General features: G+C 32.7%; 1 protein-coding gene across 1 annotated transcript in view; it reads right to left on the reverse strand.

Moving 5' to 3' along the window:
• Positions 1 to 395: 395 nt before the first annotated feature.
• The window catches only part of LOC119638265 (protein scabrous), a 30,079-nt gene continuing 5,639 nt past the window's right edge, over positions 396 to 24,835 (reverse strand). Inside the window, exons 2-4 of the mRNA XM_038034944.1 lie at positions 20,527 to 20,965; positions 2,975 to 3,544; positions 396 to 2,627 (exon numbers count right to left, since the gene is read on the reverse strand). Coding sequence (XP_037890872.1) covers positions 1,695 to 2,627; positions 2,975 to 3,544; positions 20,527 to 20,965 — 1,942 coding nt within the window. The 3' untranslated portion in view covers positions 396 to 1,694. The remainder of the gene's footprint in view (positions 2,628 to 2,974; positions 3,545 to 20,526; positions 20,966 to 24,835) is intronic.

A 24,835-nucleotide genomic window follows, 5' to 3' on the forward strand; every position in this document is an offset into this window, starting at 1 on the left:
AAACATTTGAAAATATTTCTCATTTTTATTGTTAAACAGTAGTAGGCGTAGGAGTTGAAATGGAAAGTTATGTAGTTAAAGGAAGCGGAGAAAACAAAAATAGAGCTAATAAAAATAAATCGATTTTATATGCGAGGTGTAAACTTGTAAGCACGTGTGTGTAGTTTATAGAGAATATATTCTTCCTTTTCTTTTTTTCCTTTGGTTTTTAATATTTTCACTGAAAGAGAAAATGGCTCGGGCTCGGTATTCATAGTCAGCAATCAATACTTATACAATATTTGAAATTTGTAATGTATTTGTATAGGAATCAGGAGGAGTGCTCCTAGTCAGCAATCAATACGTTTTGCACCATTCGAAATGTTTTTCTATACGTATGAGATAAGGTTTCATACTTTGTCAGTTTCTTTCAGATTTTCGGTGAAAGAATTTTATGAATTTTGTAGACTTTCGTTTTATTATGCCTCTCTCCAAGATGAGGTTATATTTTGCAGTTAAATTTTCACATTTCAAAATTTGTTATAATCTTTATGAGAATTATATTGAAAATCAAAATGTAAAAACTCTTATTTACCCTTCCCTTGAGCTTTAAATTATTTTAAAAAAAAATTATAATAATAATAATAATACATCAAGAATACTTTTAAATGACATTAAGATTTAAATACTCTTAGGAGTGTTATTAGGAAAATCATTTAAAATTACATAAAATAAATCAATTTTAAAAAAACAAAAAAAAATAAAAAAACTCCCACTAAACTAAAAATACTTACGACGACCTACATAGTTAGAAAAAAAAACCAGACATAACTAGTCTGCTAAACAAAGCAAAAACAAAAAAAAGAGAGAAGCAATTAAATTATTTGTATAAATTTATAAAGAGTTTGTGAATCTATTCTCCAAGCGTTTCAATGGGTTTAATAAAAATGAAAAGTTAATGCACTAGAAACTGAGTTAATAAAAACAAAGACTCAAAAATTTTCATTAAAAATGTAAAGGACTCTCAAATGACCTCAATTGAATTACGTTGTTTTTGAAAAAGCTTATATTTTCTCCCCAAAAAAAAAAAAAAAAAAAAACATATGAATACTTTTGAAATCGTGGCTTGCTTTGAAAAGTTTAGACATTTAAATGCGAGTAAAATGGTAAAGCAATTCTTAGAAATTTTTGGTTTAAAACTGAGCATTCATTGACGATCACATACTATTATAAAACTGCTACATATATACAAATGTCTTTGTATTCTTTTATATTGTCCTCCATTTTATGCTCTCTTTATGAAACTCTTATATATATATTGACTTTAGTTTGTTTCTTTTTTGTCTCGTTTTGTGCTTGTATGGACGCTTACATTTGATTTGTTTTCTTTTTTTTTTTTAACTATTTTTCTCACAACTTAAAACTAAAACGTAACTAAAACATCAAAATATATTTACATTGTTTGTATGTAAGTGTATGTAAACATTTACATACATTTAATTGTACTTAGACCTAAAGTACTTACTTACTTACTTATACTCACGCACACTCGTACTGCACTTCAAACTGCAGTAGCAGTGGTTGTGGTGGTTCTACATCTAACAAATATGCTTACGTTTATATACATTTGAATGCATGCATATAACAACGCTACTTGGCCAGCCTTTTTGGTGTTGTTGCGGTGGTGTTGAGTAAAAAGGACCCACACAGACTCTCTACACTTGCTGTGTGTGTAGTGAGTTGTTGTCCTTTTCACTCCTTGAGCTTTTTTGGCTGGGAATATTGTTAGACACTATTGTCAGTACAGGAATTTCGGTACTTGTGCTCATGGCTTCAACAGCAATTGCTGATGATGACGGCCACGTCGTCGTCGACAATGGCAACGTCGTTGTAGTCGCTGACGTATGTGCTGTTATATAATTGCACATCGCCGACGGCTGACGTTTAATCATCATTTGACTTGATTTGACGGCAATCCATTCATTGCGCGCCGCATCAAACCACGTTAAGCCCAAATTATAACGGCCATTCAAATTGGCATGCTGACAATGAGAGAACCACCACCCACCCTCATAGTTAGCAGCACAGTGCGTTTGTGAGATATCGCGATCTACATCAATGGCCGAAAATTGCATGCCCTGCTGATAATCCAAAGCATCGGAAGCATTGCCACTGTAGCCGTCTATGTGCAAACGATAGCCATCCAAGCGCGACGAAATGTAAAATTGATTGTATTCGGCCAGCCAAACATTGTCATAGATGTCTTGCATGAGTACACGCAATCTGGTGCAATTGTTTAATGTCAATTGATGCAGCTGTTCGTTGCCAATCCAAAATTCGCCGGCCGGCGAACCAAAACCGTTTGCGTAATCTTCCCAAGAACGATTAAAATCTGCGCTGCCATCGTAGCGCCGCTGTATACTAGTCCAACCATCGTCGGAGCAATGAACCAGCATGGGATGATGCGGTTGACCGTTTGGTGCAATCAAAAAGAGACCGTCATCATTTGGCTGGCTTGAGTGCGATACTTCGCTGCAGTCTATGGGTAATTTTTTAATAATCGACTCAAACTCTTGTTCAACATTTTCCAACTTAGCTACCAAAGTTTCAGCATTTTGCGCAGATACCGTGCGATTATTATGGTATTTCTATAATAGGATAAATTAAAGAATAAAAAAAAAAAAAATAAAAGAAAATTCATACCGTTTAACATAATTTAACATCATCTACTTTAAGGATTTTGTCTTAAATACGAATTGTTGCCTATATTCAAGCATAAATTTAGCAAAGGAACATCTTACATTTTAACTTGACATTTCAAGAAACTCTTAAAAGAATTTCCCTCACACTCTCTCGAGCACACATACTTAAACATCAGACAAGACGTTTGTGCTTAATTTAGTGGCAGAAAATGAAAAGGAAAAATTCGCACAACTAAACAAAATCTAACCATTTGTGTCAAATGTTGTTACAGTTTTCGTTTCTTTTCACCCACCTTATTATCCCGTTTATCGATGCTGCCACGATGTTTATAGATGAGAGCACGTTGCACATCATCTAACATATTTTGTAAACGATCCATTTTCATGCGTAATTCACTTACGCTTGACTGCATTCTTCTAACGCTGTCACGTTCCTCTTGCAATGTACTGATACTGACTGCCAATGCCTGTACCGAACGTGCCACATTCTTGCCCTCCTCTCGCACAATGTTCTGTTCGGACAACAATTGAGCATTTGAAAATTCCAGCTTAGATATTTCATGCCTCAATTCGGGCATATTTTTATCAACTTTATTCTGTACATCTTCTACATCTTCGAGCAATTCCAACATTGAAGAGTGCAGCTTATCCAATGACGCTATTTGGCGACTTAGATTGAAATTGGCATCTGCTATACGATGCTGTTCGATTTCAATGCTACGTACCCGTTCACCCAAACGTTGGTATTTCAATTCATTAAACTGACGTTTTAGTTGACGTTGAGCAAGTTGCAATTCATGAATTTGTTGACGTTGATAACGGCAATGACGACGTTTGTGGTCAGCCATTAGATCGGCTGATATCTAATGTGAAAAGTTTTTAATAAAATTAAAATTATTTATCGATATGAAAGAGCATGCCATAAGGCATTTATTAGATTATAGTTAATTAATTTGGTTTTTCTTTTTTCATTTTTTAACTTTTCCGTCTCATTTTTTGATTCTATGATGCATAAAGTTTAAATGAAATAGATTTTAAAAAATTCAAATCTGTTTATTTAAATAAAAACAAAACTAGTAAATGTAAATAACTCAAATTGAAACTGCATACATTTAGGATTTTATAAGATTAATTAAAAGCATAGTATGCACTCAGGCGAATAATCAATAAAATCTAACAAGTTTCAGGGTATTTATAGGTATTTAAATGGAAAACCTAAACTTAATTCTGTGACAATGAAAGTTATCAAGAAACTACACTGACATTATGAAGCCAATGAATGAGAAAATATCAAATAAATTATTTCTGATAAAACATTTTTAAAAGGAAAAGAGCTTTTGTTTGTTATGAAATTCTTTGAAAAAAATTCTTTAAAATGCTTTGAAATTGACCACTTAATATCTGACGAACCTTGAAACATCTATAACGAAAAGATTATGGGGACCTTCCTTATTCGAATTTTTGAAAATGAATAGTCATGATATACATTATATAAAAGCGTGCAGTTTAAAATGAAGAGATTAGATATATGAGGAAGAAGGTAGAGTTAGGTCGCATCGTAACTAACTTAGAAATGGTTAAAACAATGAATTGCTTAAAAGGAAGGAAGACATAGATATTATATCGCATATTTCTCTGATTAGGTAATAAGCAAAAATCCAGGAGAAGAAGAAGAAAGATGAGACGCAAGATCACACAACTAACTGCAATTTTATAATAAGTAAAAAGGGTAGAGATACGTCGTCGCCAAACTACCTTAAAAACGTTTAAAAGGACAGACGAAGACAAAATGTAGGGCACAGAGCTCACACCTCTTTCAGACTCGGCCTGCATATTAAATATGTATATCTGCGAATGAAAGAGATTTTCTCGATCCTCAAGGAAGAGAGTTCTTGACAGGACACGAGGCGGCTTTTTGAAGGCGTAATGCAAGCTTTCTTCAATATTTCTTCAGAACTAATTACGTGGAAAGTGTTGTCTTCATCATAAAGTTACGAATTGGATAACGGTAAATTAGTGCACATATGCTGCAAAGAAAATTCGGACGGAGAAGCTAGATGAAGTGATGAAAAAATGTAATTGACATGCCTTTGGACTTGGAAGCATAGGCATCTTTACTGTGTCTCTAGTGTACCTAGAATATCTGGAGAGCTGCCCTAAAAAGTTTAAACGGATCGCTAAGGACCCATCTTCTGCAATCGGCCATAGAGAGATGCTTTCGCCAGAAAGCTTACCGGATTTAAATACAAAACACATTTACTACAAATTTCTTCTCATAATAGATTTTTCCAATTATGTTTTTCCCAACACACATACACAACTACTCTTCTCTAAAGTGCTCATTACTTTGGTATATCATTTGTGAATTTTTCTTCAATTTTTAATTAAGGTTTAATTTATTTTCGCCACTGCTTTAATGTAAATATGCTAAAATGAATGAAACAGATGCCTAAAGTACACGCGTGAAAATTTATATGCATGTAAAACGAATATAAGCGACTTAATATATCATAAGAGCATATACATGGAGGGTTGTACTACACGTGCAGATCGTATACAAAATTTTAAGTTTTAAATACACACATAAATAAATATATAAATATGCTCTTGTATACAAGTGTGTAATGTACACGTTACATCTCATATAATACATGAATTTATTAACACACACAATAGCGACTGCAAATTAAGTTAAAATACTTTCGTTATAACTGTGCATGAACGTGTAAGTGAATGTATATATAGTTTTTAATGAAAAAGAGTCCAATATAACCGGTTTATAACTATATTTCGCTTTTAACCATGTTATTAAAGATATAAACTGTTTATTAAAACATGATGTTCTCATCGTCATCTTCCACCACCATTATCATCATCATCATCATCATCATCATCATCGTCATTATCATTTATGGGTCGTAAATTCATTTCTTTTTTTCTTTTTTTTTTTTTTTTGCTCTTTCTTCTTCTTGGTTCGTAAGCAAAGACAGACAAACTGGTTTTTATATACAGTTTCTCTTGGCCTTTTTTATAAAGGACAGTTTTGACTTATATAAGGATTTATATGTAAGCGAAAAAGATACGCTTGTTAATGTGTGTATGTGAGAGCATGAGAAGCAGCTGTTTTCATTCAATTCAAGTGATGAGAAAATTGTTTTATAAAATTTTGGTTTTCTTCGTATGTATTCTTTAGCCAGATGTTTGATAAGCATTCAAAAGTGCTTCTTTCTTCTTTTTTATTAATCACAAGGGATTACATTAATATTCTCAATTCATTTGCGGTATAACGAAATACGTAAAAGTGCTATGCAAAACTAGTTAATAATGCCTTTAAGGTATGATTGGTTTCGACTTGATAAGGAATTACTGCTAATAAAACAAATAAATTTGCAATAATAACCTTTCATTGATTGCATGGATCAGTTGCATAACTTCAGTATCGGGTTTTTAGCAACATACGCTTAAATGCTGACCTACATTTAGTTTTAGATGCATTCAATTATTTGGAAAAACAATTCCGATACTGCGGAGTTCAGAACTTTTCGCCACTTCAAACGAAGTATACCTCAAACGAAGCATACAATATTGCATTGTCTTCTTAATAAGCCTTAATCATGAGACACTAGAAAATCTGAAGTTATAAAATCTACGCTGATATGAACTATCCCTCTCTAATTAAGATAAATGAATTCAAAAATATTATACCTCCACAACCCAAATGCGATTATTAAATTCAAGGTAACCTCAAATTCGGTTATTACTCAGAAAACTTGGCGTCGCTTCAGAACAGACACACAAATTGAATGCAAGCGTGCGTATGCGGAGATCAAACGAATTGATTTTCTCAAACTTTCTTGATGCAAAAATTAATAAGTGTTTCTTTTGTTTCCACATACATTGGCAAACTGTGTTTTTGTTTTTTTCAAGCAAAACAGACATTGATTTGTGATTCTATAATATATTGTCAGGCGGCGGAAAACGCAAACACCGCCATTCGGTAAATAATTTTCATTGGTCGCAATAAGCAAGACTCTCGCCAGTAATTTGTCTAAGAAACCTTCCCGTTTGTTTTATTTCGTAGTAGGCCTGAATCTAATCGATAATTAACAGTATGCTGGCGTTGTTTAAATCTTTGGTCCTTATACTCCCCACCCGTCGCTTTTGTCGATTGAATTATTTAGTAAGATCTCCGGACATGCATGATTCTCAATTGTTTCGTTTTCATTTACAAGCAAGCTCGTTCATAAAAATAATCAAATAATTGTTCGATCGTAGCACAGGCGATCGCCATTCAACCTAAATTACTGGCCTAGAACTAACGAAATCTATGAGCCTCCTTTCCGAAAGGAACTGTCCACGACATTCAAATTTTGCAAATTTTTCTACAAGTATGCTTCACACAATACCCATAGTCGCTGAGATCGGCTGATAATCAGTGGGTTCGAGGATCATCTTGTGAAGACTTGGACTATTGTCGTCATATGTAGCTCTTCTACTTCTGACCCTTGAATGTTGCTGACCAGGGGCATGTTGTAAAGTGTGGAAAATAACGCGATTTTTCAGTTTATGTTTTACTTTAATTCGGCGTATTTTCAATAACATCCTAACTGCAATAACTTGCAAATTTTTTTTTTAAAGTTTAGGCAAATATTTAAATTTTTACGACGAAGAAAGCGTACCGGCCAAGATTATATACAGCCTATTAAGGTTCTGAAGCTTCTTTCGGGATGTTGCAAACGTTTTAATAAAATGACTACATCCCGATAACGTCAGGGCCACATATAATAAAAATTTCGGTAAAGGCACAACGATTATCGATTGGGCTCCCATCCACTACTCTGCGTCCACCAACTCCATATTTTTTTCTTTCATCCTCCTTCCTCACTTCTTTCTGGCCATCACGGCCTTACGCGAATAGGAGACATTACCTGCACGCCAAGAATATTCAGATTACATAGATAAGCTCCAAACTGGACAAGAACTTTATTCTTATTTTTTGTACCGTAGAACACTTGTAGTACGAAGGTGTATTAAGGTAGTGCGGATGCATGCAACACCCAGAATGTCTTGAGATCCATCCTTTATTACATCAATCGATGTAGAAATAATTCTGCTGTCATGGTTGCTAAGTTTGTCTGTTCGTCTGTCTGCCTTTTTTTTCTTGTGTTCAAACTACAAGCCGCAATTTTTGAGACATGTTGATGAAATTTGGTACACTGGCGTGTTTTGACGCAAGGAGGAAAATGGTTTGGGTCGGATTCATATAACTCCTTACTTTGAAAAGCCGCTATATGGATAACTGCAATGTAGTGTAGCGCGTTTCATGGTGGCCCCTGCCACCACTATAGCGTTTTTGCCTATTTCTCTTATGCCGTTTTTTGCACGAAAACTCACCGCTTAACATATTTGACATTATTTTTATGCCACCTATTCCTTGCGGAAAGAGAATAACAAAAGAAAGGCAAAAATTTGTATGCTTTCACTGAGAAGAATAAAAGATAAGAAAAATGCAACCGTAATTGGCTTAAATGTATTTTAGAGACGATAAACCCTTGCGTTAAACATCATCTTCTAAACGGTAAACTAAAACAACAACAAAGTAGAAATGAAAAGTTTTTAAAAAAATTTCGTATTAAATGTCATTGTATTCAAAGGCCTATGTAAGATTACTTTTGCAACATTTGTAAACGCTCTACTAAGAGCTTTGCCTTAAGAAGGGAAACTCTTAGTAGTGCGGTAAACTGATGGAGCAACAAATGAATCGCAGTCTTTTAGTATATTTGTAAAGAAATTTCAGCACAGCCACTGAATTGAAAATCGTGTAGTTTAATTTCAAATGCGATTACTGGTAAATGTGTTTACATTGGAGCCCATGTTATTTAAGTTGCAGCAAACCGTGTCCATCGTTTCTGGTAGTTTGCATATAAAAATTGCCTCCAGTTTTCAAAGAAAATTGCAAAAAACCAATTTCTCGGTATATGGAATAGAGATTATGAAAAAAAAAGGAAGAAACATATATTTTTTCATTTGTACAAAAACAAATAACTAAATACAATTTCAATCTCCAGGAGAAATTCCGTTTTTGTGCATTCGAGTTTTCAGAAGTTGCAGCTGCTTTTTTTTTCTATTTCGTTTTTAACAAAAATTCCCTAAAGAGAAAGAACGAAAATAGTGTATTCGCCTTGTGGCGGAGTTTAGTTACCCTAACGTATGAAAAATCTGTAAAAAGGCAAAGCTAAAACACTCCTGGAAATTACTTAAATCACATTTCAATTCGTAGCACAAAAGTGTATTCAAATAAGTTTTTGTTTTAGATTGTTTTCTGTTTTCTTTTCATTCTGAACTTTAGGATGATATCCAAGATTTAAATGCTTCGATTTTCATAGGCAATTTCCATTGCTAGAAAAAGCAGAAATTAAACTCAGCTTTTTTAAATTTCAAAATTATGTTAAAAATTATAGTTCACCAGAAACCTAGTAATCCACTGTTATGACATTTAAATGGATAGCTTGTGTGCGTTTTACTTTGGTAGACGTGGGATTGAAAAGAAAATTCGATAACGTTAGTGGCAAAGAAGAGCTAGACGGAAATGAAGAAATATAGTTGGATTGTGTGCTTACTGATAGTTCTACTCTGGCCTTTCCTTTCAAGCCAGAATTTTCTCGCGTCGTTTTCATATTTTTCTCATCTCTAACGCTTTTAGGAATCATAGCAACAAATACTTAGATAAGCTGATGAACAAATGGACGCACAGACTGACGTGTGAATACCAGCGGCTAAATAGGGCAACGAAGAGACTGGAACCCGTAAGCACCGGCAAACTGCAAAAGAAAGCGAGTACCGATAATAGATGAAGAGACGAACATACAACAAATAACTAGAGAAGAACAAAGAGATGGGGAGACGCGCAAACAATATGTAAGCGCAAAATAATTGAAATGGCGAGAATGTGAGCATTTATAAATAAATAAATTCAAATAAATAAATAGGTATGAAAAATAGATTAATTAAGTAATTAAATTAATAATTTTACTGTCTTTTTTTTTTTTTGTTCTTAATACGACTAATCAATGCCTAAGGGGATGTCGCCTGCACATGTAACACAATGATGTTCGGAAAGAAGTGAAGAAACAGAAAAGGAAACAATGAGTGGCCATAAGAGATCTGCACACAAAATCGGTAAGTACTACGACCACACCGACTTGATAGTTGCGGCTCTTGTCTGCTCGGCTATAAATATAACCGATAGAGATCTCCGCGTTCGTATGCAACGCGAAGGCTACTAAATTCTTTCCTTTTTGAATAGATATGAATTAAAAACGTCCACAAATGCGAAAATATATTTTATAAATTATTGCCAAACCATAAAATATCGAACACTTGAGAATAGTTCGTATGGTAACGAACGAAGGCAAAACAATTGAAAACTCTTGCTGTAATTTTATTACGTTTGTGCTCTTTTACATTCACACCACCAGCATAACACATGCTCATGTGCGCATACACACACACACACACACAAAAGCTTTTTTAATATTTATTGCATAGCAATGAAGTTATTATTTTGCTTTATGTTATGTTATGCGCTGTGTTTCGTTGACCATGAATTGTTATCTGCATCCCGTTGCTATTCGCAAAAAAAAATTTCGCATTTTTCTCCCCGCCAAGTTTTAGTGGCGCGTTTGTAGTTGCGCTCGTATTCGATTTTGCTGCAGTTTTTGCAGTTAGTTCCGTTTCGCACATAAATCTCGCCTCTTACAAATAGAGTAGAGTTCTACGTCATTACAGTAAATGTTTTGCAACATGTCACTGGTTTTTTGCCATTTGCAAGGCTTTTTTTTTTACTCGGTCCTATTATGAATGTTATGGATTATATATGTGTAACAGCACATCTCATGTTAACACAAATTCATTCAGAAAAACTTACATATATAATATACATATATATATATATATATATATATACATTTACGCTTTTGATTTCTGGCACTATTTATTTATTCATTGTTGATACTATTCGTTGAAAGACAAATCAGAGCTTTTTTTGGTGCAATCACCACCAGGGGATGCGGTATATTACATTTAGCGTAGGATTGGTCATGTCTGTCCGTACGTCCTTTTGCTTTTTAAAGTCTCCAAGACGTAGAATCCTTGCTGGAATTTCCAAAGAGAATTGAAAGTGGAATGCACTCTTTACGCACGAGAACGCGTGAACGGACTTAAATAAAACGATCTTGAAAAAGTTTCTTAAATAGTTTAGATTGCAATTTAAAAACTTCTTAACTCACCAACCTAACACTTGATGATAGTGAGTGTAAGAGTGTCCTCCTTAATTGGTTTACACTGCCAAGCGGATAAAAAGAAAAGTGAATCATTATCGAAGGGAGAATTTGCAAGATTTATTTGAAACCTTTCACTTTGCTCACCATATTTTTAATAATTCTTATATGCTTACAGCACATTTCTTTCATATGCGTTGGCCTAACCGATTTGCCGCTGATCTTAGTTTGCCGCAAGCTTCGCTGTGTTCCCCGTTGTGTCATAACTTTTTAAATTCTCTTCTTATACTTATCACTCACCAATATATTAATGCATCAATATAAAATATATATACTAATCTTTTCACTTCAATCGTAGAAAACTTTGTGCTATTCCGTAATATAATTATTTTCGTAGTAGTTTCGTAATTGATTTTAGAATTGAAATTTGAAATTGGAATCAAATCGGCCTAAGAACACAAAAAGGAAAATTTAGAAAATACCCACGAAACTTGGAACTTATTATTATATTTATATATATATAAATGATTGCGAGGCCATGTCAACGCACGTAAGAGCTTTTGTAGGTTTCCGCCACCCCATGCACTCATTATCTGTTGTTGAAAGGCTTACAACCCTAGGAATGAATTCATACCAGCTTTGTTTCGTATATCCTTACGCAAATCAAGCCCGAATATAAACCTAATCAATTGGCAAATAGGTCTAAGCTAACAAAAAAAAGTAACGAAACAAAACTTGAATTTACGACAGATATCTGTCTAAAATTGATAGCAAACACATAACGGACTTGTTTAGAGCGAAAGTGGACCTGATCAACTTAACGAGGCCGCATTTAATAAAATGCACTTTCAATTTTATGTATTTGCTGTGGTTGCCATATACGCTGTCACGGCTTAACGCTATTCAATTAGCTTTTTTTTTTTTAATTTTTTTTTTTTTTTTTTTTGTATTTAAAGCTATCGGATATGTTGATATGTTTTATTATAGAAGACAAAAGAGCACGGTCTGAATTTTTTTTTTTACAACTAAATTGCTTTTCACATGAGAGTATGGGTGAACTAATTAAATAGTCGTTGCTTTATATTTTATTAATTTATTTATTTATTTTTATAAAAATATGAACAAAAAAAATTCATTTAACAGACAACAAGAAGAGACTCAAGTGGCATTAAGCTAGGGGTCAATAAAAACCAAAAAAAAAAGAAAAATTTATTAACAAATAAAAATTACTGTTTACTATTACATTAAAAGCCAACCTTTCGAAACGAAAAATCAATGGCAAAAGAAGAAAACAAAAAAAGGAGAAAAAAAAGACAAACAAAACATTTAAAGTCGCCAGAAATCGAGCAAAGTCAAGGAGAAGTTCGAAAGCGATGACATAATCGCGAGGGAACTAAACAAAGATGGAAAGTACTTTCGAAAAGGGTTTATATTGTAATGATGCTTCTAGTTTTTAATAGACTGCATTATAGTTTCTTCTTTATCTCTTTCTCTTTTGCCACTACGTTGTTATCATCGCGTTACACATATAGCGAGCATTTACTGAGTGATTAGTCATGTTAATTTTACAAAACGACTTAATTAGCATATATAGAGATGTTTATGTACGTAAATTGAATTGAATCGAACATTGAAATAAATTGCTCGAAGGTGAGAACGTTGTGTACACTGTTAGGCCACGAAGGCAATGAAGCGCGATCGCATTAATCGGGTAATTTTATCGTCCTCGTCCTCATTACTTTCAGTGTATGCAGCTTCAATTCTTACGAGTAAAAGCGGAATCAATCTTCACTGCGTTTAAGACCATATGCCTATGAAATATCTGTCAATAGTCCCTCAGACTAAGTAAGGAAAAGCACTATCCAACTCAAAGTGTCTGTAAAAAATCGTTGCTGTTTTTTTTTTGTGGAAGGGTTCTTTTCATCAAAGTCCACAAAACACTTTTGATCCAAACCTTTTTTTTGGAGCATCGGTTGGAAATTTGCAAAAAGTTAATAGTCACTAGGCTTCAGATTTGGAGAATATACCGGAAGGTATCGGCAGGTTCTGAATTCAATTTATAAAATTTTACCATTGTAGCCATCAACTAGTTATGCAGTGCTTTTGCTCTGCCATGAATAAAGTCGATATCCGTTTAACAAACACCTCTGTCTCTCTTGTGTCCAACGAAGGTAAAATAGTGTGTAAATTGTCTCTTGATATCTTTTGGTTGTCAGCCATTTTTTTGCAGCTCAATTTTTTTTTTGATTATCGACAATAATTTGTTGGGTTTTTTTTCGAAGCTTTCCGATGTAAACAATTGTATTCGACGTTCATGTGCGTTTCGTAATACATAAAACCGGTAAAGCAATTCATATTGTATTAGGTTTGATGAAGAGGAGTTTCCATATCGCTGTTCAAGTCTACACTGAATTTGAATGACACTTTCTATGGAAAAGCAATCAGTAATCAATGTAAGAAAGTGGAATTTTTGGTTGTTTTGAAAATAATAAAAACGGCGTCAATGGAGCCACCGTAACTTGTGAAAAAACAAATGATCGAAATGACATGGAATAAAAAGTTATCGCTTAAGCGACGGAGCTTTAGCATTTTTACTAGAAGTGACAATTAAGTGCAAAGACCGTGGATTATTGACCGATGTGTTAAATGTGGTAATGAAGAGAATATTTGTGAGTTGATTTGACCGAATTTTATTTTAAAATGTCAAATTTTGTTTAATGAAAGGAAATAGACACCTGTACTCATGTCTGTCAAAAAATCTCAAACTTTATTATATGCAAGTTCGCGTTCAGTCAGGGTGATGCGAATTTTCTTTTAACGAAGAAGAATTGATGAAAGCCAAAAAATATTTTTTTTAAGTACATCCGACTTAATTAAGTTTTAAATAGCCACATCATTTAAAGGCCTTTTATTAAACCAAAAGTACATAAAAAGACAGATTTTAAAATCAATTAAAAGCCCTTGCAAGGAAATTCCTAAGCCGTGTTCTCATTCATTCAAATTATGTTTTATTGCGATTAGGGATTGATTTTAATTCGCTTTGCGGCCGTCCGCCCTACACCACCTTATACTTCTTCGTATGACTATTCGAAATAAGGCCTTATTTGGGAAATCATCGGAAGGATAATCCGAACTAAACAATTTTTAATTGCGCCCGTCCTCGAGGCGAAACACATCAGAGTACCAAATTACATCAAAATGTCTCAAAATTTGCGGTCTGAAGGCCAAGCTTATATTAATATAATAATAGATGCGTCTATCTCAAGTCGTTTTGAGTATTGCATACATCCGCACAAACTATACGCACTTTACATGTGATGTAAGCCACAACATTATCATTTCATCGACATTTTTTAGTACAGGTTGCTTGTTCTTCTTCGTTTTTGCTTGCGAAAGTCATCGGAGATTTATAGCTAATACAAAAATAAATATAAACATAGCAATTTTGATATTTCTCCTGACCTTTTTATATACAGTATGCTTTGCGTCAATAAAAAAGTCCTTTTATTATTAATTTTTATTCATGTCTTAACGTATTTACGCATACTTTGTTATGTATAAACATTTTCTTAAGAGAGATCCATCCCACTTAACCGCTAAGTATACGGAGAGAAACCATGGAATCAACTGCGAATAGAAAGTTGCCAAAATTGAAAGGACAGCAGCGGAGATGATAAATATAAATTTAACTACTTTTTTGTATAATTTTGTATTCAACGCACAAACAAATATCCAATCAGTTTACATAATATTGTCGTTAAGCACTTTCGACAGTCCTTTCCTAATTTTTAACCACAAAAGATTTTCTTAATCTCCTTACGAGCTTTGAAATTAATATAAATAAATTTACAACTTGCTGACATCGTTTTACACAGCTTTACACAGCACATAAAAACCAAGATTCATTTGTCCTTATTAAGCAAAACCGAACACACCCTTCTGTGGCCATATTTTGATTACTTTAGATACAGATACATAAGACCCGTTTGTTTCATTTATTTTGTTAGCAAAAAAAAAAAAAAAAAAAAAATTTCATTACGATAAAGTCATAAATAATGTGTTTACTATATATTTCTCTTAGATGAAAGCCTTAAAATAGGCAATGAAACTCGGAAGCCCTCATAAAAACTTCCAACATCCGAAACGTGCTTTCGTATGCTATTTTACGCAAAACATAACATAACATAACATTAAGCATAAACAGCAGAACATATCTATATATATGTAATGGAAATAATAAACATCATCATAAAAATGTATAAATATTTTTATTAAAGCTTTTTATGCCAACTTTTTTTTTGGTTTTTTCTTTTTTTTATTTGCTCTTTAACAAGAACAACAAAAATTTTTATACACATTTACATATTTATATATACTTATATATATTTGTATACATGCTACTGTGTACACTGCCGTATACGTTGCTATGTATGTTGCCGTACACATTGTGTTTTGAAAAATTGCACTTTTGCTTTTCTTTTTGTGATGAATGAAAAGAAAACAAAATGAATGAATCGGAAAAACGGATGTATTTGCGTTTTAAGGCTTTTATTGTTGTTTGAAAATGAAAGAAAATGTATTAAGAGAAAATTTATAGAAAATATTCCGCTGTCTTTCCTTTTTTGCGCAATTTACGCAATTTTCCGCTTTCATAATGAAAATTGTATTAAACTCTTGAAATTCTTGAAAAATTATTGAACTGGAAAAGCTTAGACCTTTTACGCAATTAACCTTTTACTTAATATCAAGTTAGTTAAAAATGATTTCCAATTCACTTACGGAACGTGATTGAAAATTTGCTCTTTTTTCACCTCTTAACTATTCTAGACATGATGTTCAACTTGATGGCCAAGTGAATTGAAAGTTAAATGGGGGGATGGAATGGGCAAGCAGAAAAAACAAGCTAAGATGGCGGGGGACTATGCACAAACAGAAGAGATGAATAGATTGAGAAACGGACTGAGGCAAGGAAAAAATAAATGGAAGGAAGGTTGATCGGGAGTATGAAGGAGTCAGCCTATGAAAATCTAATAAACATGATATCACGTTAATTCAAAATCTATAATCTTTACCGAGATTGTGAATTTTTGGGCATTGCAAGCGGAATTACATGATGTCTTCTGTGGTCAAGCATAAAAACCATTCAATTATTTTCCAAGCATGCTTTGCAAAATAGATTATTACTTGAAGTTGATTTATCTTAGGAATCTCCTTCTTCGCAAAATTGGCCAAAGACATAAACGGGCACTACATCATGGTGAAATCAAATTATATGAAATCTATTTCAACGTCTCAGCCCGTTCATCGAGGAGCTATTCTTTTATGCAACCAAGTCAATGTAGACTCAATTATGAATTAATCAATTCACTTAGGGTCCTTCTATCAAGTTTACAGGCTAATGTCTCTATCGGATTCTGCACGTCACATCAAAACATAAAATCTTCTTAATGCTCATGGATTGCCAGTGTTATAACTAAACTGAACAAGTAAAAGCGTCATAGTTGTTCACGGTCCAACGTTAAACTCCCTACCTCGCTTAATGCAGTTATTCATATATCAATTTTTCAAAGTAAGGCATTATGCGGGAAACATTCGAAAATTTCAATCCGATTCGAAAAAATTTCAATCACCTTTCACCCTTCAGACGAAGCACTTCAGAATGTATTAACTCTTATAAAAATATCTCAAAAATCTGACCTATACGTTGAAAGCAGAAATACATGGATAGACATCATATGAACAAATGGACAGACAGACAGGCAAATTATCAATTCAGGATCATTTTCTGGTATAATAAAATGTAGGTCTATATTAAGTCATTCAAAGTTAATATACCTGTATCGCAAGTGATGTAGGATATAGAAATTCAATTAAGAGGTCGCGTTACAATTATGCAGCAAAGTGAGCAACAAGTGTTTATAGGTCACAAATTGCTAAGCTTTAACAAATTTGCGCCGCTTTAGCAGGACACTATTATTTCAGGGCGTAACTAACCGCGTAATCAGTACATATCTAAATACCCACGGGTCCCGTTTTACATAATCAGGTTAGATTTGAAATAAATATAATAAAGGAAAACTTTAACTTATACTCTTAGTTACCATAACGCATTCTGTTTTAATCCTAGAGTTTATTCCTTTTCCCTATACCGATAACAAGCATAAAATTTCCTTAATGAAATTATGGTTATTGACACCCTTCAAGTATCTTTTAAAATACCGGCTTATACTTATGTACCCACTTTCTTGTTCAGTTAAATATCATAAATAGTTAATGTAGTCTCCTTAGTGCCAGCTATAAAATCATAAACTCGCGAAAGTTCACCAACTGCGCACCGAAATCAACGATTGTTAAATTCCATGACTGAAATTTAAGTATCTACGTAAGCAAAGCAGTGTGCAGATAATATTTTAATATTTTTTTCTCTATGATGATCTGAAAAATGATGTAAACTATTTATTGTGTATTGAGTCAATTTTTTTTGTTAATAACCTGAAGCAGAGTGCTGCTCAGAAGGAAAGTAGGAGAAGAACGACGATAAGGGTGCGGGTCATAGAATGAATGTTACGTGTTATGATTTTACGGCTGCAGTATTAACTATAATTGCTACAACAACGAATTACTTTCTTCCCATATTTTATATATTTTTTACATTTTTAAATATTTTTATCGCATAACATTTATGTCGTTCGTTCTTGATTTTTATATCCATTTCATATGATCACATCAAAAAAAAATATTTTGTTCCTTTGAAGAAACTACACAATATTGCCCGAATAACAATAACAAGACTCATAATGATACCTTTAAACTACATAGCAAAGTCAAAAGTGCATATTATAATGATTGACTCATTTCATTTGCAACACCTCGTTATTGTAATGACCCCTAAATTTGGAGTTCGACTTTTGCTATTTATTTGATTTGTAAGATTGAAGTAGTACTTAAACTGTACTAAAAACACGCAAGTGAGGAGCGAAAAAGAAAATTAGCACTGCCAACTACTACTAAGTACTGGAAATCACTGCCAACGATTTGAGGGTTGGCTTAATCGATCCGTTTGACCGGTGAGGAGCGTCTAAGCATTTCACGCACAACAGTCTTCTATAGAATACTTTATATAAAATTTGCGGATTTTAACTATTTTGGGACATTGTTCTGAAATCAATCAAAATGTAATCAAGAAAGTAAGTACGTATACAATACACAATTGTTTTGAGAAGAATCGATTTCATTTTTTCAATATAAAGGCTTCTCTTTTGCATTCAAGTTTTCGTGCGAAAAAGTAGAAGAATATTAAATGTTTATGCTCAAATGAGCTTTCGATAGTAGACTTCATCTTACAGTAACTCCATTTGGGTTTCAACTTCCATTTATAAACTAACAAACTTCCTTCTTATTCTTCTAAAAATTCAGCAGATCAACAGCTTCACAGCTGATTCACTGTGGAGTGGAGAAAAGGTACAAGGCGGCCACGAAGTTCTTTGTTTGAACACGAATACAGTTAGACATAAAATATCTGTTAGACCTTAATATACTGTCCAGTATGCCGACCTTCAAAATATTAAGTTTACATTGATATTCGATTTTTAAAACAACAATTCTCAGATTCTGCTTATTTTTTCAAGGCCATAGTACCTTATGTAAAATCAACATGGAATATAATATGGTAACGCAAACAATTAGTAGAAAATGAATACCGATTAATAAGACTTAGAATACGATGTTCAAAGTCAAACATACACGATTGCAATCGCGAAGAAACTGTAATTGGGCGCTATCCTTTAAGTTCATCATCATCAGAGGAATCGTTTTTGTGAGAGCAGACAAGTTGCTTGCATTAGGAGATACTTTGGTTGGCGGCTTTTTATTTAAGCAATTCAAAAATAGCTAGTGTATCAGTTGTACTACACTGTCGAAAAAATACGACTAATTTGCCTCTTTCTTCTTTAAATCTATTTATTATTCAATATTCCTTATTAACCGTTTGGTTTGCCACAATAATCGAAAAAAATTTTTAACATTAGTTTGATCTTTGAGCGTCTTTGGTATTAGTACATAGAAGATCAAAAGTCAATCAATGAACCTAAAGTACACCCTTTGTTACTCTGACAGCTCGAGTAGCCGAGTTTACGGATTCTCCTCCGCAAATCCTACATGCATTTTGCTACAAGATTCGGTCGCACTCGTTATACAAATGAATGACAGGAAAGACAAGTTTTTTCTCATGAACCCGAAGAAGACGACGCATGCGTCTTCAATAGATCCTAAGAGGAATTTAATTTCTTAAAAAATATACCAATAAGTAAAAAGATGGAAATGATACAATATGTCAACTTAACAATTCGAAACATTCGATTTTTTAGCAGACATAACTATTTATATTTGTCCCTTCCCATGTCTGTCTCTTTCAAACATCGAATTTGTCTTTAGAACTTTTCGAGTCGCAAAAATTGCAAGGTCTTATAGAGACGCCCAAGCGAGAAACTGGACATAAGTAAGCCAACTATGCAGTCCTTATAATTGGAAAAATGATATGATTTGAAGAAAACTTGACATTCAATTTTATTACCGTAATCAATAAAAAGATCCCAATGCAAAGATCGATAACCATAATTGAATCTTGTTGGTCTCTTCTGGCATCTGAATTAAAATAAAAGATACAATTTTTATGTATTCATGCTTTCGTTCAGAACTTCAAACGAATGTGAATATGAACCCACTTAAAATGTTCTCCATTAAAACAAAATCAATCCTCACTTAAGCTTATCTTTTTGAAAAACCATAAATGAATTTTCTAAATTTTATGTTTTCGCACGAATCAAATTAATTAAATTTTGGAATTAAAACAATAGTAACAATAGAAAGAATTTTAGATTTCAAAAGACTTGTGAAATGATTTCAAAAGATTGCTTAGATATTGCATACAATAAGAAATAGACCGGCACGTACATGCTTTGTCACAAAAATCGTTCAACACTTACACAAACACACGCACACATCCACATCTTACTCGTACATGCACATAAATATAAATAAAATATAAAACGAGTATAAGAAAGGACAAGTTGACAGTCATAAATGCAACGCTATTGTCAACGAATTTTTTCCATCGTTTTGACAGTCATGGATTTTATAGGGATTTTCTAAAGAGATTTTTCCAGAATATTTTCCTTACACGTGTGTTATTTATATAATAAGCAACAAGAATTGAATTTAAATTTTTCATTCGTGAGATTTTCCTAGAGGCGAAAGCATCTACACAGCTCTAAAAGGGACATCGTGTACGGTTAGTGAAAGTAACAAGATATTTGGCAAAGAATTTTGCGCTCTTTGCCTTTAGGCTGAAAAATGCTCGAGTTTTTCTCTTTCCTTCCCATTTGACTTGACATCTTTTTAAGTTCATGTCAACTTCAATTTTTGAAACCAAATAGTTTTAAACTTAAAATGACTTGGCTTTGTGAAAAAACTACATTTGGTAATTACGAAAACCTCCTTAGGATTAAAAGCTTCTTTGCTTAAGTTTTAAAATTTGCGGCTGCTTTTAGCCAACAACAAAAGCTTACCTGAATATTTTCAATCTCATCCATGGTCTCTTCATTGCTGCTGCTGCTGCTGCTGCTGCTTCTGCTGCCTTGAATTGCACTTGCATCCTTTATTGTTTGTTGTTGTTGTGTTTGATGTTTATTTTGCAATAAACGCCTAAAGTCTTCTTCCTGTTGTTGGGTCTCTTCACGTAACTCTTGTATATAAACTTCGGTTTGTTGTTGACGCTCTTTAACTGTAGCTAATTCAAGTTTAAGTTGTTGAAAATCGCTACGTATTGTTGCCAAATCTTCCCAACTTTGTGTGCGCGTTGTTACGTCTCGCATAGCGTTGCTGGCAATTTGCTGTAACTCTACAAGTTGTTTACGCAACTCGCCAACAGACTGCTGTAACCATTCAATGGTGAGACGTTCATTATTGCCTCCTAAATGCTTCGTCTGCAAGGACTGGACTTCTTGCCTGTAACGGAAACAATGGAGAACGTGGTTGACAGATGAGCAAATATTTAATGTACATATATACACACATATATATAGATGTTATGGTTTACATCTAACCCGGAAGGAAATGATTATTTGCAATATACAAGTAATCCGGTAGAAAATCATTATTTACAGATTAGTTCGTTCTCACATATATACACATATTGAAATACTTATTGCGCTACATAAAGTGATATTGAATTGAATATCAATTTAATATGAAAAAATTCACAGTTCAAGATTTACATGAAAATTTCCATAATATACATGAAGGCTGTCTTACATAAAATATTTCATTGCATAGCATAACGACATTAAATTCTTTTTATAAAGTCATCGTTTGGACATGGATTTAAAAAAAAAAATTAAAAAAAAGAGGCATTTGCCAAAACATTTCTAAAAATTTCGAAAAGTCAATTTAATGTTAATTTGATGTTCAAACATGACAAGCAAAAGATTAAATATAGGCAAAGTTTTTAATTTCCATTTCAATAACAAACCAATCGTCCACTGCGTAGGAATATCAACAAAAGTTGATATCTGCATTAAACAGCAGATATGAAAGAACACACATATATATATCATTTTATCGGAAAATGTAGTAATAATAAACTTTTGATTATTCATTTACAACGAAATGGAATAAATTGAAATTTTACATAAATAACTTTTTTGAAATCCTTCATTTTATTTAAAATTCTCTCTACTATTATTTGTAATGGAAAACAGAGCAGTTATGTCAACAGTTCAATAATTGACCATTAAAACCAATATCATTTACATAATTGTAAAGAACATTTGCCTGCCTTTAAGCATAAAACAATTCCACACAATACAGCCTACCTTTAAATATAGATAATTATGAAATTTATCAAATTTTATCGAGCAATGGATGACTTTGGGAAGATGTTTGCATCACTGACAATAAAATAAAATAACGCTTCATTTAAGATTGATGCTTTGCAACAGATAATTTTCACAAAATATATTCGACACATTGTGTAAGATGCGGATAAGCCGAGTCACTTGCAGGAAATTGTCCTGCTAGACAATATCAAGTAAGTATCCAGTCAAATATGCCAAATATGCCTTAAGCCATACACTCTACTTCGCATAGAGAGAAGGAGCCATCATTATAAGGCCCTCCTGCCTGACAATGTTTATAAAGGAAAATTGTCTATAAGTTTTGTGGCTAATTTCAAAGCTAAAGTTGCAATTAAATTTTCATTTGTAAGTCTCAACACATGAATAAAACAAAAACCAAAATTCAAACACAAAAACTATTCCTTGCTTCCAATAATTTAATTACACTGCAATGAACTAACACATACAGTTCATACTAAGCAAATTACATATCGGATAAACATGACGTAATACATACTCAAATTTTATAAAGTTGTAATGAATGCTTAATAAAGCATTTCATGCAAACTATTTTGAAAATAAATGTATGAGGGCATGATTGAAAAATGTCAAAATTTATTATCTTTATTTTGCCATATTTCCTTCCAGCCACAAGCATTTTGCGGTGATGCACATAAATTTGCAAATGAAATGTAAATATCAAGATGTGTTAGTTCTTATGAACAAGTAAATAACAAAAAAAAGAGACATAATATGTAAAATTTGATTGACAGATGGATAGATTGACTGAGTGATTGATTGACATAACAAATGGTAGAATGACTGCTACGAAAAGTATCTACGTTGAAGCTAAAAAAAGCCTAAAAGGCAACTATATACGATGTTTCTTATATGGACAAGAAAAGACAAAATAATTTTTTTTTAAGCGAAAAAATCATTTTTATAGCCACCAACGAAGAACAAAGGTATATTCATCTTGGCGAAACGTTGGGAACACCCACAAGGCAGCACTAGATATTAACTTTAAATTTGACATAAATGTTGGAAATCCTTTAATGCAGATTGGCCAATCCGATCAAAAGACGCGGTCGTGGTACAACGTAAGGTGGAAACAAACAAAAATTTCTTTACTCATTACTCATAAGTTACATAATTAGATATATATGAGTTTTCAGATTGTATTTGTTTTCTTCATTTTTCGTCACTTTTCTTTTAACTTTAATCGCGCCATGATATACCGTTGAGACCAATATTTGAACTTTTATACTGCCTTTCCAAAAAATATAAGAACTGTATATAATATTTTATGTTTATATGTAGCTCCTGTTTGGATACATAAATCTACTTAAGGTAACAATAAGGTGTTGATTATTATATTCACGATTTCCATAAACGACTGAGTCACAAAGTGATATTATTCCTTATAACGATACGTAGTACGATTCAAGTTAAGAAAAATGTGTTGAGTGCATGAGAAGATTTAGCCAGAGCCGTATCTAATTTTGTTATTTGCTCTCTTTTTTTAAACTTCCAAGTAAAAGCTACTTACATTATTGCACTATAATATCTTTTGCAAAATAAGAAATTTTCTTTTCCTTTGCGAGACTTTGAGCTTCTACAAATGCAGCCGATAATCTTTTAGTGATTCCGCCATTTCTTTTCTCTCAAGCCAAAATTCAATAATTTTTATAATACGCATCTTCCTGATTATCGGTCAAATTTCAATAGCAAATTTTGTCACATCTGATAGAATCGCTTCACTTATCCTCCCGCTCAAGTCAAGAGCACAGACAGGCGAAACCGATTGGACAACGAGATATGCTCAAATCACGACTATACACTCTTAAAGAAACTTCTAATATTTACCTGCTTGTAAGTAAGCAGTCATCCTTCAAGGGAAATAACCCCAAAATGCAAAAAATATGCAAAGTACTTAACTCGTTAACTTAAAAACCGCAGCAGATAACAACATGAAATATAAAGTAAACTACTACGAGGAATTTGATTTCAGAAAAAAAATCTCGATCTTTTTACTAATGACAACAACAATAACTTTTGTTCTCAAAAAGCCAAATAGCTTTAATATATCAAGTCAAGTGACGGGCATCCACAATTCGCTCCAAATTGTGCATAAATTTCCGATCTGTTAAATTTCAACAAATAAAATAATGCCTTTGTTTATTGTTTCATTCAGAAAATTTTTTTAAAAATAATTGTGCAACAAATTTTCTTTCCATTTGACTGCATACTATTTTTGAACAGTAAAAATGTAAAAATAAGAACTACTCATAAAAACATTTCATATTATTCCTTCTCTTTTCAAATCAAATAAAAAAAAAAAGAATAGATTTTTGAAAAAAAATATTTTAATAAAGTTTCTCCGCGCTCTCGATTAGGAGATTTCTTTGCAATTCAACTCAACGTTTCATAAAATTTGTTGGCCTATTTATAAAATAAACAAATTGCCAACAAATTATAACATACTTTAAGGTAATTTATATAATAATAAATAAGAAAAGTTCCTGATTATAAGTTTATCTTAAGTAATTTTACTAAACGTTTTTGCATACAAATTCTAATAGTAAAAAAAAAATAAAAAAGAGGAAGAAACATAACTTTTCGCATGTCCGTGTATGTTGGTGACATAAAGAGAATTGAAAAATTTCGAGGGAAATACTGTAAAAACTTTTTTCGGTTTTTAATGGCTTTTTTGTGCAAACTTTTTAATAAAGCATACATTTCGGCAAACTTTATCATGTGTTAATGCATAATGCAAACCACATAAACTAAAAAAAAAAAAAATCGTTCACACCAATTACTTGAAAATTCTCTTTTGATCCCTTTTGAATGTGTTTTGTTTTGTGCTTTGCATTTGTTGTTTTTTCTTTTTTTTTTTTGCGACTAACTATTTTCGAAGAGTGTGCAATTACTATACAGTGTTATGTAATATCAAAAATATGTACAATTGCCTAAATGTTGATCA

Source organism: Glossina fuscipes, unplaced genomic scaffold (assembly GCF_014805625.2).
Source record: "Glossina fuscipes isolate IAEA_lab_2018 unplaced genomic scaffold, Yale_Gfus_2 86, whole genome shotgun sequence".
NCBI classification, from domain to species: Eukaryota; Metazoa; Arthropoda; class Insecta; order Diptera; family Glossinidae; genus Glossina; species Glossina fuscipes.